Source organism: Sander lucioperca, chromosome 1, assembly GCF_008315115.2.
Source record: "Sander lucioperca isolate FBNREF2018 chromosome 1, SLUC_FBN_1.2, whole genome shotgun sequence".
In the NCBI taxonomy this organism is placed as follows: Eukaryota; Metazoa; Chordata; class Actinopteri; order Perciformes; family Percidae; genus Sander; species Sander lucioperca.
In genome coordinates, this window is record NC_050173.1 from 21,949,768 (window position 1) to 21,967,186 (window position 17,419).

Sequence of the window (17,419 nt, forward strand, 5' to 3'; positions counted from 1 at the left end):
TGACAAGGCAGTGAAAGTTCTGTCCTTTATTTCATTCACGTAATTAGATCAATTCATTACTCGTAATGAGTTTGGCCACCGGGGAGCTGCTTCATTAGGTGCAATGTGCTTTCTCATCAGGTCCGGTTGCTCTGCGTTCTCTTCCTTCATCCTCTGCCGCTCTGTCTGCATCTCAAGGGTGAGGGGTGAGGAGACCAGAAGGTCAGAGACAAGGTTGGAGGGGGATGGGGGGGAGCATTACAGACTCCATTTTATTGTTATGCCTGAAATTCCATTCAAAGCTTAGGCAACTATGGAAGCAGCTGGGTTCCGTGTATCCCAGATTCCTTGCGGAAGTTGTAATTTTCTGGGGAAGGGAAGTTGCCCATTCCAGTTGTGTGAGATATTAAAAAAACTTGTCAAAGTGTAAAAACTCATCATCTGTAATGAATATCACTTATAAAGCTGAAATAAATAGTCAATTAAACAGTAAGTGAAACATTAGCAACAGCTCAAGTTTCAAGAAATGGTCTCACTACAATGAAATGGCTACTATTATGGGTGGAACTGTTCATGAAATTCACAGTTTGGTTCATATCACAATTTTGGGGTCACGGTTTTCGGTTTGGTACAGGGGGGTATTTCAGCATGCTTTTTATTTCAACTGTTTGCTTTAAACAAAAAATGCAGCTTTGTTATTTTAAATGCAAATGGCCGTATTAGAGACTAAATCCATTAACATAAAGTGAAACATATCCTCAACCAGCACTAGACTTCTTTTTTTAAACAGTAGCCTACAACATGTCAGTTCTTAATGGAAATATTAGTTGTTCAATTTTTTTTTAACACACACTTTTTAACACACACTTTTTTATCACTGTTATCAAAAAATAAAATAAAAATGCATAAAGAGCAACATAACCCCCACACACATTGTACACTGTTTTCAAAACAACACTGCTCTGTTCATTCTATTTTCATGTTCCTCTACAAGACAGATACAGTTTGTGATTTACTGTGTTGCTGAAATGTCGGCGGATAATTGCACGGCTTAGTAACATTAAGTTACATTAATCATATGCTGAAACCGTGCATTCTCCACGACTGCATGTTGCGCTATGAACCGCCCAATGCCCCCCCCTTAAGGTGAGAGTTAAAGGGACCCCTCAAAGTAAGGCTAAATTGTGGCAAGGAAAAACTTGCCACAATTTAGCCTAACTTTGAGGGGATATTTAGCCTCCCACTCCCGACAAGCTGGCATGACTCTCCCGGTGCGCCCGATGGCCAGTCTGGGTCTGATCTGGAGTGAAGATCATTTTACCTATTCAAAATCATTAGCAGCCACCTGGGCATTTACCTTCCTGTAATCATGCCTCTAATTCATGCCTCTCTGCTGCCATTCTTCTCTTTCTGTTTCACCCTCATTCATTCCTACAAGCTCTGAATGAGTCACTGCAGCTCATGAATACAGAGTCAGGAGGACCAGAGCTCTTACAGAGTGTGGAGGAGTGGAGACAACAGAGCAGCACTGGTCCCTGAAGGGTAGATATTAGAGGGATGTTGCTGAGCAAGCTTTATCACTCTGTTACACAGAAGGATCAGTCACCACAGACTGCAGCCCAGCTCCTCTGCTTTTCTCTCTCTCTCTCTCTCTCTCTCTCTCTCTCTCTCTCTCTCTCTCTCTCTCTCTCTCTCTCTCTCTGTTTCTTTGTATTCCATCACTCTTGCCCCCCTCCCTCAGATGTTATGCTGTTTCTTCCTGCCTCATCTGGGTTTCTTTGTCTTCACTTTCTCTCTCTACCACTTATCTTTCAGTTTATCAGTTTGTATTTATTTCTATATCCCACTATATTGCCATTCTCTTTCCAGATTATTGTCAAGTAAATCTCCTCTTCCTGACACCGCTGTGTCCATCCATCACAAATACTGGAGCTGAAACACTAAATTGTGGTCAATGATGCACTATAAAACTCTCTAACCTTCTCCCTCCTCCACTCTTACCTGTGATGCTCTTGCACGTCCCTTGTCACGTGCCCATGTGGATGCATGTTTTAAGTGTTCATGTGTGTATTTAATATGCAGGGAGGGGGTGACCTTGGTTGACGTTAAGGTCACTGAGTTGTAATCAATGCTTTAGTGCTTCTTGATGAGTTCTTTTGATGCTTGTGTGTGTATTTGTTTTTTTCCCCAGGCCTGTGCAATAATCATTAATATCTTGCTGATATTGGATTCTGCTTGTAACATGTTAGTTTGCACGCTCTGTAACTTCATTCTCAATTTGTATTTTCTCATGCATGTCTAATGCATATAACAAATTCAGCACAAAATTCCCACAACATATTGAAAGTCAAGCTGGCTGATCACATAGATGGATTAGATGCTGACTTTGTATAACACACTGTAAGAGTGAAAAGCCAATAACTGCAATGGATAGCTCCTAACCCATTATCTCTGCACGTGTAGAAATTCATATGAAGCTTATAATGTATTGTCCTTCACATGCAGCTGGTAAAGGTCTATTGCGAAATTGAGTAAAGTGAGCCTGTGGCACGTCACGAGTTCTACATTGGTGTGTGTGTGTGTGTGTGTCTGTGTTAGTGTGTGTGTTAGTGTGTGGGAGCGTTGCTGCTGTGCCAGCATATTTTTCAATCCGATGGCACTGCCCTGGCCGCCCTTCAGCCCGGCTGCAGCCCTCCAAACCCTTCATCCCTAAATATCCTGGTTCGGTGCCAAGCGGGCAGGGTAGAGCGATCAGTCAAGCACAGTTTCTGACCCCCTTCATCCTCCAATCAGGCAGAACACTGTTAATGTAATGGATGGCGTGGCAAGACTGGCGCTCAAACAATTCCCCCAAGGGGGATAAAATATGGCCGCCCCACCTGGGTGCCTGAGACAGGGGATGATGGAGGTTGGAGGGCAACCAAAGGACCATACTTGGTGCGCAACCTTTGCCTGACGTGTCAAAGGCTGGGTTCACCCGCTGTATCTGGCTCAAGCCAGTGTGTTATATTTGGGGCACAGAAAGGGTCAGCAGTCTGTGGGGTGATGAGAATGATTCATTGATTGAGTTTATGTGACAAATATCCATATTTAATTATATTCAGGCTTCCAATCCTGTTAGGTTTAAAGGAAGAGCTGACTCACACAACTGATTCACACACGCTATGGTCGTGTCCATTCATATTTCCATCATTAACCAGCTCAAAACTATGTAACATAATTTTGAAGAGTCAGACTGAAGCTCAAACAAGAGGCAGGAGATTTGGATCTGAAACACTGCAATCTATAAAATGATGTGCATCAACCGTTCACACTTACCCTCATCTTTCGGCTTTATAGCCAGCCATTCTATTAAGGACTATGTTCTGTGCTTTATAGAGGGAAATTATTTCTCTGTGTACCAAAAAAAGCGTGATTCACTAGCTCAGGTTTTGTGAGACGTTTTTAATTTCAAGATGGAAATAATAAGATAAGACCTCTTGTTGTTCTTGCCAACTATAATTCATTGTTTATTGTCACTGGTGAGTAATTTCTCCAGTTACATTGTGTAACGGTTTGACTGCAGAGGTGAATTTACTCTCTCAGCCAGCAGGATATGAGAAATGGCGCAGTGAAAAGAGTTAAAAAGATGAAATATGATGTGCGAGGGAAAGAGAGAAAGAGGCAGGCGAAGTGAAAAGGGGGGCTGGACACCTGCTTCAGGCAGGTAGAGAAGTGATACATGTCTGCTAGATTTATAGGAATGAAACTGCCACAGACCTTGTTTATATTTTGAAATGTATACCCTTGCATAGGCATACTTTATGTGTGCAGAAACTAAAATGTAAAAGACTGATCACCAGTCTTTGGAGCCAAGGAAATTGACCATTGTTGTCTTGCATGTTGTGTTGATGTGTGTAAGTGTGTCTGCTTTAGGCTGATAAGAGGATTTGTTGAAGGGCCTTTTGTTCTTAAAGCAGTGTTCCCACTATTTCTCCTTTTCCCAATTGTCCCATGATTTAATTAAGTGTAGATAAGGATTTGGGCTTTGGGAAATTGTTGGAACCACACTATAGGAGTGTGCTCTATTGGTCACATCCAGGAGAAAAGAATGTCCAAAAGCAAGTGTTGGGATGAATATATGCGGCCAGTTAAAGATGCAAGCCCCTTGGGAAGTAGTGATGCCATATGCAAATGTTGGCAGGACAGCTGAAACATTTGGTGAAACAGACAGAGATGAAATGGCTTTTGAGCTTCCATTCTGTGTGTGTGTGTGTGTGTGTGTGTGTGTGTGTGTGTTCCTCTGGTCTCAGGGGGAGAGAGACTTTTGAGTGTTGGTCTAGATACACAGCACACCTGCTGCTAAACACAGACTCTGTCACAAACACACTAACACATGATGTGCACACACACGCACAGACTGCTGATGGGGTTTAGTGCAGGCATCCGAGAGAGTGACATTTGAGAGACACAAATAGAAGAACAGGAGCATTTTGCTAGGTGTGTTTGTGAGAGTGAGGGGAGCAACAGAAGCATGTAAATTGTAGCCATCTTGCCAGTTGAAATGAAAATTTGTTGGTGAAAATTCACAGAAACATTTTAATGCATATGCACACACTTACAACCATCATAAAGAGCTAATCCTTCCTCTCAGTCACATAAACACACACTCTCACACCTTGACGGCTAGCAGCAATGTTCCAGGTTTAATTATAGAAAGTTTGCCCCTTCATTACAGCTAGTAAAGGGCTTTGACTCTCATCTCTGCTGGATGTCCACAGGAGGTTTTTCCACTTGTCCCACTAAGGTTATTTAACTTTAATACGTTTTTCCCTTCCTGCGGCAAAGTGACGGAGTGTGATTGGCTCACCTCAGTGAGGGTCTGAGAGCCCCCGAGGGTTAATGTTTTACCCTAACTTGCTCTGAGGTTTACTGGTGTGGGATAGCTGCAGGCTTGCCCTCAGGTCAATGTGAGACCTCTGGAGCTTTCAGGTCTGTAGTTACAGACGCTTCAAAAGCTGTAAGAAATTACCTTAGGGCTGGTGGAGAGTTCCCATTGATCTCAGTGCAGGTGTTCTGCATATGGTGGATGCATCAGGGGTAATGAACAGCTCCCACAGGTCTGATTTAAGCAGTCACAGTTAACAGTGGGTTATTAAGAGCATTGAGTAAAGTGGAAAAAACTTCTCTGAAACAAAGTGTTTTAATAATAGGATTTAAGTTAGGCACCATGCTCATCAAAAGTATATTATCCAGTAAGGAAAGCAGTTTAAATTATTTTTAATAATGAAGCTTCTGATTGCTTATATCTGTGTCTCTTCCAGCCATCATGTATGTGATGGGAGCCCTGGGACCTGCAGCTGGCTACCTTCTGGGAGGCGTCCTCATTGGCTTCTATGTTGACCCCAAAACTGTAGTCAACATCGACCAGAGTGACCCCCGCTTTGTTGGCAACTGGTAAATATGCATGTGCTTCTATATGACTGCCCGAGCCCTTATGTGCTTTCCCTGTACGAGGATCAATCTGTTCTCAATTGTCTTTTTGTCTTGTCCCATCTGTTGTTTCTTCCTCTCAGGTGGAGTGGCTTTCTCTTGTGTGCCGTAGCCATGCTTCTGGTCATCTTTCCCATGTTTGCTTTTCCCAAAAAGCTGCCCCCACGCCACAAAAAGAGGAAGAGGAAAAAGATTGGCTCACCCGGCAACCAGTCCAGCGACGACGATGTGATGAAGGAAAAGTCCAGTAGCAAAGATCAGAACGTCACCTCTTCCATGGGCTTTGGAAAGGACATCAAAGGTGAGGAAAAGATAATATCTGATAATGTCATGCTTCCTTTCCCACCTCTGGAGGTGTTACAAGTACCAGTGGCAGTTGGAGACTTGGTGTTTAGCTTAGAAACCGTGATTTTAAATTAAGGACAGTACAGTTTTGACAGTAAACGTCTCCAAAAAAACAATCATGCATTCTTCAGCTAGAATAAAAACATAAAATTAGGAAAACTGGAGATGGTGTGAGAGCATTTTTTCTTCTCTGAGCCTGATATACAGTACCTTGAATCTCCTGGTTTTTCCCTGGGAGAGCCCCCTGGTTAAGCTGTATCCTGCTCCAGTGTTTCCCAGGTTCCCCTTTGTTTGATTTTATCTCTCTGTTTCTGTATGTGATTTTCAGTCTCTCCCTTTTTAGAGAGAGAGAGAGAGAGAGAGAGAGAGAGAGAGAGAGAGAGAGAGAGAGAGAGAGAGAGAGAGAGAGAGAGAGAGAGAGAGAGAGAGAGAGAGAGAGAGAGAGAGAGAGAGAGAGAGAGAGAGAGAGAGAGAGAGAGAGAGAGAGATTCTTCAGACCTGCTGTTGCTTGTCCCAGCAGGATGTTTTGGGCTGTGTGCAAACTATGGCCAATTTTGAAGACTCAGTACTTCAATGTTTGAATTGTATTATATTGCCTGTAGCACAAATTCAGCACTTTCTGTGAAAGATATGCCGCCCTGAAGTGATTATTTTCACCAAGCATTTTTTTGCCTTTCAGATCATCAGCAAACCCTTAAAAATGCTAACACTGAATGTTTTCAGTAATGCACATGAAGGACACACTTTTGTTTGGATGCAAGTCTTAACATTTCTTGGATTTGTAGCTAGTATAGATAAGTAACTGCAGCCACATACTGTATATCACAGTCATATTTCAATAGCTGAAGATACAGATACAGTAATGTAAAGTAATATTTTACTCTGAAGCAGGACAAAAGTAGTTTCAAAGTTACTTGTAAATAAAAAGAATGTGACCCAAGACTAACTCTTTAGTTCCATCCTCAACTCAGTGTTTAAACTTTAAGTTCCTGATAGATGGTATAAAAGTGACATGCGGATTTAATCGATTAATCGACTGATTGCTTGTCAGGAAATAGTAAATAAAAATACCCAAGTATGTCCAAGCCAAGGTGGCATCCTTAAATGTCTTACTTTGTCCGATAAACAGCAAATCCTCATACTGGAGAAGCTAGAACCACATACATTATTTAAACACAGAGAAATGTTAAGCGAAAGCATATGGCTAATACAGTTTGACCGAGTCGTTAAATAAATTCTCACAATAAAATAGCGAGTGTGGCAACTATTGCGAGCCAGTGGTCTGTCTGATTGAGAGAGCAGCTGCTGTAGACGTCAACAGGACCTCGCCATCTGTCCCCCCTCCAGACAAGATTACAGTCCAGCTCCACAGGAATTAAATAATTAGCATCACTAAATAAACACTTTTTAGTATCTTTTGATCTGAGATAACACTGACAGATGCTAACATTTCCCCACCTACAACAAGATTAGTTGAATTAGTGCTGAGACGGCTATCCCCAAATCAAGGTGTGTGTGTGTGTGTGTGTGTGTGTGTGTGTGTGTGTGTGTGTGTGTGTGTGTGTGTGTGTGTGTGTGTGTGTGTGTGTGTGTGTGTGTGTGTGTGTGGTTTGCGTTCTCCTGGCATTTTGGGATTTCAACTGCAGAAAAAAAAAGCAGAGAGAAAATCTTTTTCTTTTCTCTCTCTGATTTTCAGTCTTTCTGTTCACACTGTAAACTGAAAATGTGAATCTTTTTTACTTTTTTATCTGTGGCCTTTATTTAAAATATTCTTAGGAAGTATAAATAATTGGATTTAAGATTTCAAACTGATAATTTTTTTGTTATTGGGGTTATGATCATATGGCAAGAGAACAAACCAGACACTCGCTTTAACTGCTCACACTCAAGGTCAGTTTGGAGATGTAGTCCCTGCAGCAGCATTTTCTTGGTCTTCCTCAGAACATCCTAAGCAGGTGACAGGTTTTTTTTTTTTTTTAAATGGGGAAGCAGCATCTTAAATCTGAGGTCCCTGTGGATTGTGGAGATCTGTTTCTTTTGTTTTATTTTCAGTATTTTTAGTACAGCCCCTTTTAAGGCTGTCAGCAGACACCTTATTGAGTTGGTGTATGGACAGCATGGTGGTGTTATGATTTTGGAAATAGTTGTTCAACTGGGAGTTGAGAGATCCACGTTTGAGTTACCATGACAGCAAGCATCTGCCTCGCTGATGTGCCTGTGAGTAAGAAACTGCATCCCCATTAGCTCCTGTTTTGAAAATGATTCAGTGCTGCATTTCCTCTGATAGAGAGAAAGTGACATCAGAGGTTTATCTTTGGGGATCAGTAGATCAATAGAGAAATATAAATCAGTCTGCCTGGTAACAGTAATTTACTTACAGTTTGACTACATTACTTTTGAGTGTCGGGATAAGAGGGCATTCTGCATCATGTCAACCAAATCATATGGACACTGTGCTCGGGCAGACACAAAGGACATGTTTGCCCTTGTTATGATGAACCAAGGATAACCTTTGTTTGTTTTGGGCTCTCGGCATAGATGCACATAATCCACATACTTGCATTGTACAGCAAAACTTGCTGGTAGCTATTTAGCTTTTTTCAAGTTTCATAGGGTTTCAGGCTACAATAAGTGTGTGTGTGTGTGTGTGTGTGTGTGTGTGTGTGTGTGTGTGTGTGTGTGGTTTGTTCCTGCAGTTTTGTGTGAAACAAGAATACTTATCCAGATGTAATGAGACATGGTTGAATGCTTGAGTGTTTATTTATGTGTGTGTTTGGGAGACATTTAAAGATGGAGTTAACATTTACTCTTATTACCCAAGGTTATTATGACACAAGGTTTACAGTATTTGGGTTACAGATGCCTTTTATTAATTACAGCTTTCCAGTAATGATTCTTCTTCTGATGATCCTGTCGAGTTCAGTTTGTGTGGGCGTGAGTGAGAGCCAAATTAAGAGACCGATTGTGTGTTAATTACAGCACAGTAATGAAGTGCTCCGTCTTGTCTTGTATTCCATCCTCAGAACTCCCCAAGGCAGCCCTCAGGATCCTCAGCAACATGACCTTCCTGTTTGTCAGCCTGTCCTACACGGCAGAGTGCGCCATCGTCACCGCCTTCATCACCTTCATCCCCAAGTTTATTGAGTCACAGTTTGGTATTCCCGCCTCCAATGCCAGCATATACACCGGTAAGTCTCTTTTGTTAATTCACTCTTTCTTTTCTATAACTTTATTGAAAATTATGCAGTAGAACATGTTATCATATAGCTGCCTGTAGAAGAAAGAAAAATCAAAAAAACTTGTGATGTAACAAACTAATTTCAGTTGTGATTAATCCATCTATTATTTCTGGTATTTTTTTTAAATTTAAAAAGTTTAAAGTATCAGAAAAATATATTCTACAGTAATGTAAAACTGAGCAGCAAATCCTCACATTTGAGAAGGTGGAATCAGCAGTCAGCAGTTTGACATTTTTAGTTGAGAAATTTCTTTAATGATTTAGCCATCATCAGAAATCTTAGTGATTTATTTTCTGCCAAGCGACTATTAAAATGTTGTTTCATCACTTAAAATAAGCACAAATATGGTAAGAATCACTCTCTCCTCTGGATGCTCTGCAATGACTTTCCAGATGGGAAAAAGAAATGTGTGTTTATTTGCCTATAATGCAGTAATAAAGCAGTCATTTTCATTAATTGAAATGTCCCTGAAGAGATCTGTTATAACCCAAACTATTAGCTCAATCAGGCAAAACGTCTTTTGCAAAGAGTTTATTAGAATGTATTACCCTTGTCTGCAGCACTTTAACAATAATTTCTTTATTGTCTTGTATCTAACGGTTACAAGGAAACATATTTGTTTCCTTGTATTATTATTATAAGTCTTTAGATTTAAGCCTGCATGTTAAATAGTTACATAATTATACTCTAATAATTTTGAAAACACACTATTATGTCTTGAGGAAATATGTGTTTTTCACTGCAGTGAAAATGGTTTGTTTGACATTGTGTGTTGCTTTCTTTTTCTTTATTCTGATCCTGGACAGGACGGTAAATGATGCATCACCACATACTTTATGCACCAGTTTGTAGTCTGTACCAGCTTATGCTCACATTTGTTCTCACCTCTCCATGTCTAGCACACAGTGATTCACAGCCAGAGGGCAGCACTATGAGTCATCGCTGACTTTCATTCAGTGATGAGCATCCATTACATCCCCTGACTGTAACACACAAACCTCTATTGACTGCACGAGACACATTCATCATAACGTGGACACACACACACACACACACACACACACACACACACACACACACACACACACACACACACTACCCTGTGCTCTGCCTGTAATTTGTGCACCACATATGTAGCATGTACAAATCCTTCAGTCATGTCTAAGACAGTGGTACTAATACAAAACCAATCTGGTAGGATTATTACAGAAACCAGTGATTGAAAACTAAATGATGCCTGTGTATTTGTCTGTCCAAGTATTCTGGTGCCTAACATGTGGCCATCCCTAGACGCACATACAAACAAACACACACACACACACACACACACACACACACACACACACACACACACACACACACACACACAATACCATTGCCTCATCTCATCTGCCTGTTGCCAGGATACAAGGGGTAAGAGCAAACGGGTGGTGCGGTTGCCATGGCTACTGAAACGATGCCAAGCTGCTGGGATGTGATGATGGTTGGCGAGGAGATGAGGGCACTCCTGTTGATGGGAGCACAGTGCTTACTCAGGCAGACAGATGGACTGACCAACTGTGACATTTCTCTGATGATTGTGAGGGACTGTTTTTTAAAAATGACCACAATACCAGAGTGTTTTTGTGTGTGAAAAGTATTTGTTTTCACTGAACATCTTATCAAACCTAATCAAGTTAGGATTAGCTTTCTACAATTTTAAGCAACAGAAGTTGATATTTAGGAACAAAAATGTAAAGATTGACATTCAGATAAATTTGATAAAATTTGATTAGTTGATTGGATCTTAAAGCTGCTATAACTGATGATTTTATATTCACAATGAGTGTTTTTATTAAGTAATTATTGTGGCACACAGAGAATTATCGCCCAACTCTGCAGTTCCCCTCAGCTCAACAGAGCTTTATAGTGTTTTTCAGCTCATTGTTTTGATTTTAAGGCCCACAACTTTATTGTCAACTAGCTGCTCAACAGCCCTAATTGCCAACTGATTGAATATTGTTTGGTTCAGTTCATTAACGCTTTTATACTGTTTTTGCTGTATTAGCAGACTGCCATGTGGTCGTTTTTTTGGGGAAAAGTTCTTAGCTGCACAGGAAATTATGCATTTTATGTTTCCGGCAGCACCAACAGGGCTTTGCTAGAAATAAACAGAAGAATAATTAGAAAATCTCGCAAATTACCACCTTGATAAGTCTGTATCATGCCCGGTTAAAGAGCAGCCACTGCCACATGCTCATTAGATGTTGCTACAGAAATAGCACTGTAACATATCACACATGCCCCCATCAGCTGCAGTTTCCCCTATGCTGCTCTCTGACTGTTTCTCTGACTTTTTTCACTTTAGTGCCTCTGTTAATCTCACTCACCCTCCTTTCAAATATGCACTTTCCATTCTTATTATTTTCTATTATTTTTTCCGTGTGTCCATTTTTTTCCTCTATCTCTGCTGTACGAGCAGCAGTTGACAATTGTAAGCATCGCAAAGGTCTGTCACGAGAGTCATGGCTTCTTTTATTTAGGATCTCTATAATAGATTAGCACCGACATGCACACATTAATCCAGATAAAATGTAGCATTTATTACTACAGCATAGTAGGTACTGTATGCGTGCACTGTAAGTCACTGTAATATGATATCTTGTTTGGCTGTGTACATGTTTAATCCTGCAGAAAGCACAAGGTTTTAGCACAAAAAAATGCACTTACAGGATAATGTTATGCCACAGCTGCCTGTTGCCTAGCTCTCACTGAGCATGCTGAAAGAGACACATTTTCTATTTCTGTTACACACAAACACATGCATACAGAGAGGGAGAAGCCAGATGACATTGCTGTGTACTTAGATCACTTCTCTGCTGATCCTCTATCTGTGACGACCCTCCACCCCCGCTGACTGACCCCATCTTGCTCGTTACCAGGCCGCGAGTGCCTGTGGCTGGACTCGAGGGCGGCCATGTGCAGCCTCCCCGGGCCTTAACTCCTGCACGATGTGACACTTTCCACTCGGGTCCATCCTGCCCGCAGCCAGCTTTGCCTTTCTTCATGCTGTCAATTAGACCAGCTTTAGTGGACTGAGAGCATGTGGTCCTGTACTGCCACAGTCTAAAATCACTCACTGGTAGCCCACAGTGTAGCCTTGTCAGATTGATACAGCAAAGCCTATTCTTTCATTTTTCTTTGAAGTTATTTATTCTTGGGAAGTCACATTGAGATTGATCTTTCCTTTTCAAGCAACCGTGTCCAACAAGACAGCATACAATCCTTTAATATAAAAGCATGACATGCTCACATTAATCATGTAAGTGCACCTGATTAAAATACTGTAGATCTGATTATAATTGCGATTAGTCAGTCATGCTTTACAGTAAATAATTCAGTGTTAAAAAAAATTATTCTTGACACAAATTAGCTGCTCTATTTCTGTGCCGTTTGCAACACTTCTGAAGTTTTTTCCTCTATTTCACCCGGCCTTCTTTTCCCTCATCTCTCTCACAGGCGTGATCATCGTACCCAGTGCTGGGGTGGGCATCGTGCTGGGGGGCTACATCATCAAGAAGCTGAAGCTCGGCGCCAGAGAGTCAGCCAAGCTGGCCATGATCTGCAGTGGGGTGTCTCTGCTCTGCTTCTCCACACTCTTCATAGTGGGCTGTGAGAGCATCAATTTAGGGGGCATCAACATACCTTACACCACTGGGTAAGGGCAAATGTACTTGCTTTGTAAGTGAATCATTTTATGTATGTGGTACTTAGGAGCCAGTTATACATTTGTTTTTAAACTGCTTATTTTTTATTTTATTTTTTGGGGCTTTTTGGCCTTTAATTAATAGGACAGATGAAGACAGGAAATGGGGTAGAAAGAGGGGGGATGACATGCAGCAAAAGGCTCGAACCCCGGGCTGCTGTGGTAAGAACTGAGCCTAAGTACATGGGGCGCACGCTCAACCTGATGAGCTACCAGGGCGCCCCATAAACTGCTTATTTAAAAGAAAATGCATAAGAAGTTATATCTGAAATACACACATACTGGAGGATGGTGTGGGCCCGGGATGCCGTCACCGCTCCCATCACATCATCCTCATGTGTTATAGCATTGTGTTGGTGTGAATGATTAATTAGCAACACTGGCATCTGCTCTCGTGGCTCTGTTGAATCACTCTGCCACCTCTATTTCTGAAGCTGCTGCTCGACACCACATCAGCAGCGAGGCTTCACAGTTAACAAAACATCCCATGTCTCAGCCCCGGGCAGAAGTTAGGAGCACCTTGACATACAAACATATTGCATATCTTCTCTATCCCATCTCATTAAACTGTACACTGCTAACTGTCATCGATGTACCAAAACTTAACATTTTCAATTTTTAAATTCTAAAGTCTGTTGTGTAGGCTGTAAGTCACAGCCTACACACAGGGAAAGTTTTCCCTGTGTGTTCAGTTTTAGCAGTTTTAGCAGTTGCTAAACCTCTTTGAAATTTACTTTTCACATAACTAAGTTAATCATGGTGATTATTTGTCAAATAGTCAGTGTGCCCTTTAAAGCCCCATAGCTGACCCATTAATAACTGCAGTCTTTGTTTAAGCCAGTGTTTATAGAGGGGTCAATAAGACGTGTGAGCCGGTAGGGGATCCTCATTATGAACAGCACTGGTCACTAGCACCCACATGAGGAATGTTTAGCCCAGGCCCACCCTTTGTGTCACTTGTCTGCACTCATACACACTAGTGTGGATGGAGCTCTCCCTGCTGGAGACTATTTGACAAAAAAGGACATGACAAACTCCAAAGGTCCTCAAACTTTTCAAAGCCAAGATATCAAGTTCTGGAATATCTGCAAAAGTGTTACATGATTATGACTCGGGCCTGTATGTTGAATTATAAGCTGCATGTAGTCAAGTACATTTTTAAAATAAAGGTGGGCCATGATCTGAATACTGCAAATTTCTGTGTCCTCTGCATCTTGATAAACCTTCACAACTCAAAGTTTGTTTGCCTTCATTCTCCCTGTTCAATGTCTGCAGCGCTAAACCACATGTAGCCACTCCTTCTCTTGGCTCTCTGTTTAAGTTTTTATGCAGTGCAGCCAGCACACAATTACACAACATCTGGAGGGTTCGGTGAAGGCCGGGGTTTAGTCTGAACAAAAGGACATAGGCAATCAGTGCAGAGAGCCTGCGACTGCAGCAGGGCTGGTGTCTTTTTTAACATGCATGCAAACACGCACACTGTCTCCTTCACACACAGTGTCTGGAATGTGACACTGTTGTGTCAGGATGGGACCAAATGTGCTTCCCCTGTAACAACCAATGTAAAAAACGTGCGTGCGTGCGTTAGGGCCCGTCCGTGGCTGTTCCGCAGGGCTCAGAGCGAAGCTTCCCAGAGAAAACCCAGGACTCGCTTCACTGCTCCCGGTTTAAACAGAGCCAGCATACAGCGACGGTTCCCACACTGTCTCTCGAGTCACTGGAAGTTATCACTTCCTCACCCCCTTGTTTCTGTCCTTCTATCATCACACAGGCTGGTGGAGGGCTAGATTAAAGATTATTAAAAGGATTATGTGCAGCAAATTAGTAATGAGACGCAGAGACTACAGTAGACATTGTCGAGAAGGTTGGCAGCCTCTTTCATAAAAAACACTCCGTTTTACTGTTGCATTACTGCACTGAACAGAAATGATTGTTACTTTGCAAATAATATACTACATTTATGATTTTTTTTAATGGCTGTTTGGCTCTTTTTTTTCCTGCTTAAACAAAAGTTTATGGAGTGATGCCATACAGGGAAGGGGAGTGGGGACAACAAGTATTATCCTCATTGCAGCAAGAAGCATTAGGTTTTATGGGAAATGTGGTCTAAAATGCAACATATGGCACCATACATTTTTCTGGAGCTAAATGGTGTGCTGCTATCCAGGCAGGGCCACACTTGTAAAAGACATTGCAGTGAGACTAGTCTAAATGCATTAATGTGTAATAAATGAAGAAATGCTTCTACCGATAGTTGAATGGCCAAGTACCCTGCCTCTCGTCCTTGCTGTCACAGCATTACTGTACCTTTTTAAAGTGTGAATTAAAAAAGAAAAGCAACATTGTTGATGCATTTAACGTTATCCAATAGGTTTTGAAAGGCTAGGAAAAACAAGTCTTAAAAAAGCATGTAGCCTCTGAACTGAAATGGTCCAGTAAATGGATATGATGGGTCCTTGTTGTTCTTAACAGATGTTTTTGTGTGTCCCTCTGTGCAGTCCAACCCTGACGATGACCCACAGGAACCTGACCGGCAGTTGCAACGTGAACTGTGGCTGCAGGATCCATGAGTACGCTCCGGTCTGCGGCTCGGATGGCATTACCTATTTCAACCCCTGTCTGGCTGGATGCAGCACTGTGGGCAATGACAGCACCGGGGTGAGTACACTAAAACACTTATACATATAAAACACACACACACACACATACACACACTCACTCTACACCTTTTCTATGTGGCCATTTCTACATCAAGTAGGAGAGTAAAAAAAGAGTGATGAAAACGATTTTAGAGAACGGAAACACTAATCATAATGAACAAACAAAGACCTGTTCTGTACGTTCTCCCATAGCTCTGAAAGTACAGAAAGTGTCAAACTCCACAACAATATTAGATAGGAAGTTATGACAGCATGAGGAAAGGAAATTTGAAAACAGTTAAACAAATCAACAGTAAAAACACTTTAAACTGTAAAATTTCCCTTAATACTTTTTCTGTTGAATATTTTGAATTCCCCTTCAGAACACAAGGGAAAATAAGAGTTTACTTGCAAAATGTAAGGTGTAAAATAATAGTTTTTCTCGTTTACATTGTTTTTGTGATCGTTAGGCGCAGAAATGGCCATCGAAATTCGATTAATTGCACAGACCTAGAATTAGTTTCAAATGTTAAGTTAGCTTAAAAAGAGATTTACTCTTGTTGTTTGTGACTACAGATTAGGAACTACACAGACTGCGGCTGTGTGCAGAGCAGACAGGTCATCACTCCGTCCTCTGGTGGCCAGGGCAACCAGCTCCAGCTGGTCATCGTTAAAACCTACCTAAACGAGAACGGCTACGCTGTATCGGGGAAGTGCGACCGCACCTGCAACACTCTCATCCCATTCCTCATATTCCTCTTCATCGTCACTCTCATCACCGCCTGTGCCCAGCCCTCCGCCATCATTGTCACACTCAGGTAAGGGACCGCTTATGACAATCAATGTTGGTGTGTGTCCACTCTGCTTAAAGGTTGTCTTATATTCTGTCTATTTGAACTGAGTAAAAAACGTGATGAACGTTTTTCTTACATGCTTTTATTTGGATGCAGTGCAGTAAATCTGTATCGTTTACTTTCTATTTCTCCTTTGTCAGGTCTGTTGATGAACAGGAGAGGCCTTTTGCTCTTGGGATGCAGTTTGTCTTGCTCCGAACTCTTGGTAAGCACTATGATGAATGATAAATATATTAGAACCACACACTATGTTTTGTGACCCTGTTGGGTTAAAACACTATAATCCCTTGTATTTTGTATCTACTTTGGTCATAAAGAGTAGATGTTAAGCTAAAGATTTTCAGAAAGCACACAGGGTGTCATTTAGAATAGGAAGAAGAAAACCTACATTATTGATCCCCAAATGGGAAAGAAAATTTGTTCACTCTGTTATTTTTTTTTACGAGCAGTTCGGTTCTTTGTTCAAGGGCACCTCAGCATTGCCCAGGAGGTGATCTGGCACCTGAGGTGAACTGGCATTTAGTGAAAGTAATGTATTTGTAACCCATTTATGTATACTATATGTATGTATATGGGGTATTTCCATAAAATCATCTCTCAATGCAAATCAAACCAGCTATTAGGCTAACTGAAATAAAACCATGCCAATCTCTAGGTATGGTGAAGGGGATGTGATGATGTGGGGCTATTTTAATTGCAAAGGCCAAGGGAACTTTATCAGGATGCATAGTATCCTGGATCCATGAAATAACTGGCCTTTAAAAATAAAAATCTGCCTGCCTCTATGGGAATTTAACATAGGGGTGTACTTACTTATGCCCCCTGTATTTTAAGGAAGAACATTTATTTATTTACGATACATTATTCATTCACAAAGAAAATTGGTGTCCTTAAAGATTGGATTTTTCCTCATTTTTTTAATTAAGGCATTAAGATCAATTTCCTAAAGATGATATTTTTATTCCTCTTTTTAGTCAACTTTAGCATGGGTGTCCTAATTTGTTCACATGACTGTATGTACTATTCTATGACTTTTTTGTTTTTTGAACTACTATACTATGACTTTTTTCGACAGTCTATACTAAAACTTTTTTCAATATACTATGACTTTTTGAACATTCTATCATATGACTTTTTTCGACATAC

The 17,419-nt window shown here is 41.2% G+C and overlaps 1 protein-coding gene across 1 annotated transcript in view; it reads left to right on the forward strand.

The window, feature by feature from the left end:
• The window catches only part of LOC116037897 (solute carrier organic anion transporter family member 5A1), a 44,359-nt gene that overhangs the window by 14,870 nt on the left and 12,070 nt on the right, over positions 1-17,419 (forward strand). The window contains exons 3-9 of the mRNA XM_031281996.2: positions 5,283-5,415; positions 5,535-5,752; positions 8,820-8,984; positions 12,534-12,732; positions 15,279-15,438; positions 15,996-16,237; positions 16,414-16,478. Coding sequence (XP_031137856.1) covers positions 5,283-5,415; positions 5,535-5,752; positions 8,820-8,984; positions 12,534-12,732; positions 15,279-15,438; positions 15,996-16,237; positions 16,414-16,478 — 1,182 coding nt within the window. The remainder of the gene's footprint in view (positions 1-5,282; positions 5,416-5,534; positions 5,753-8,819; positions 8,985-12,533; positions 12,733-15,278; positions 15,439-15,995; positions 16,238-16,413; positions 16,479-17,419) is intronic.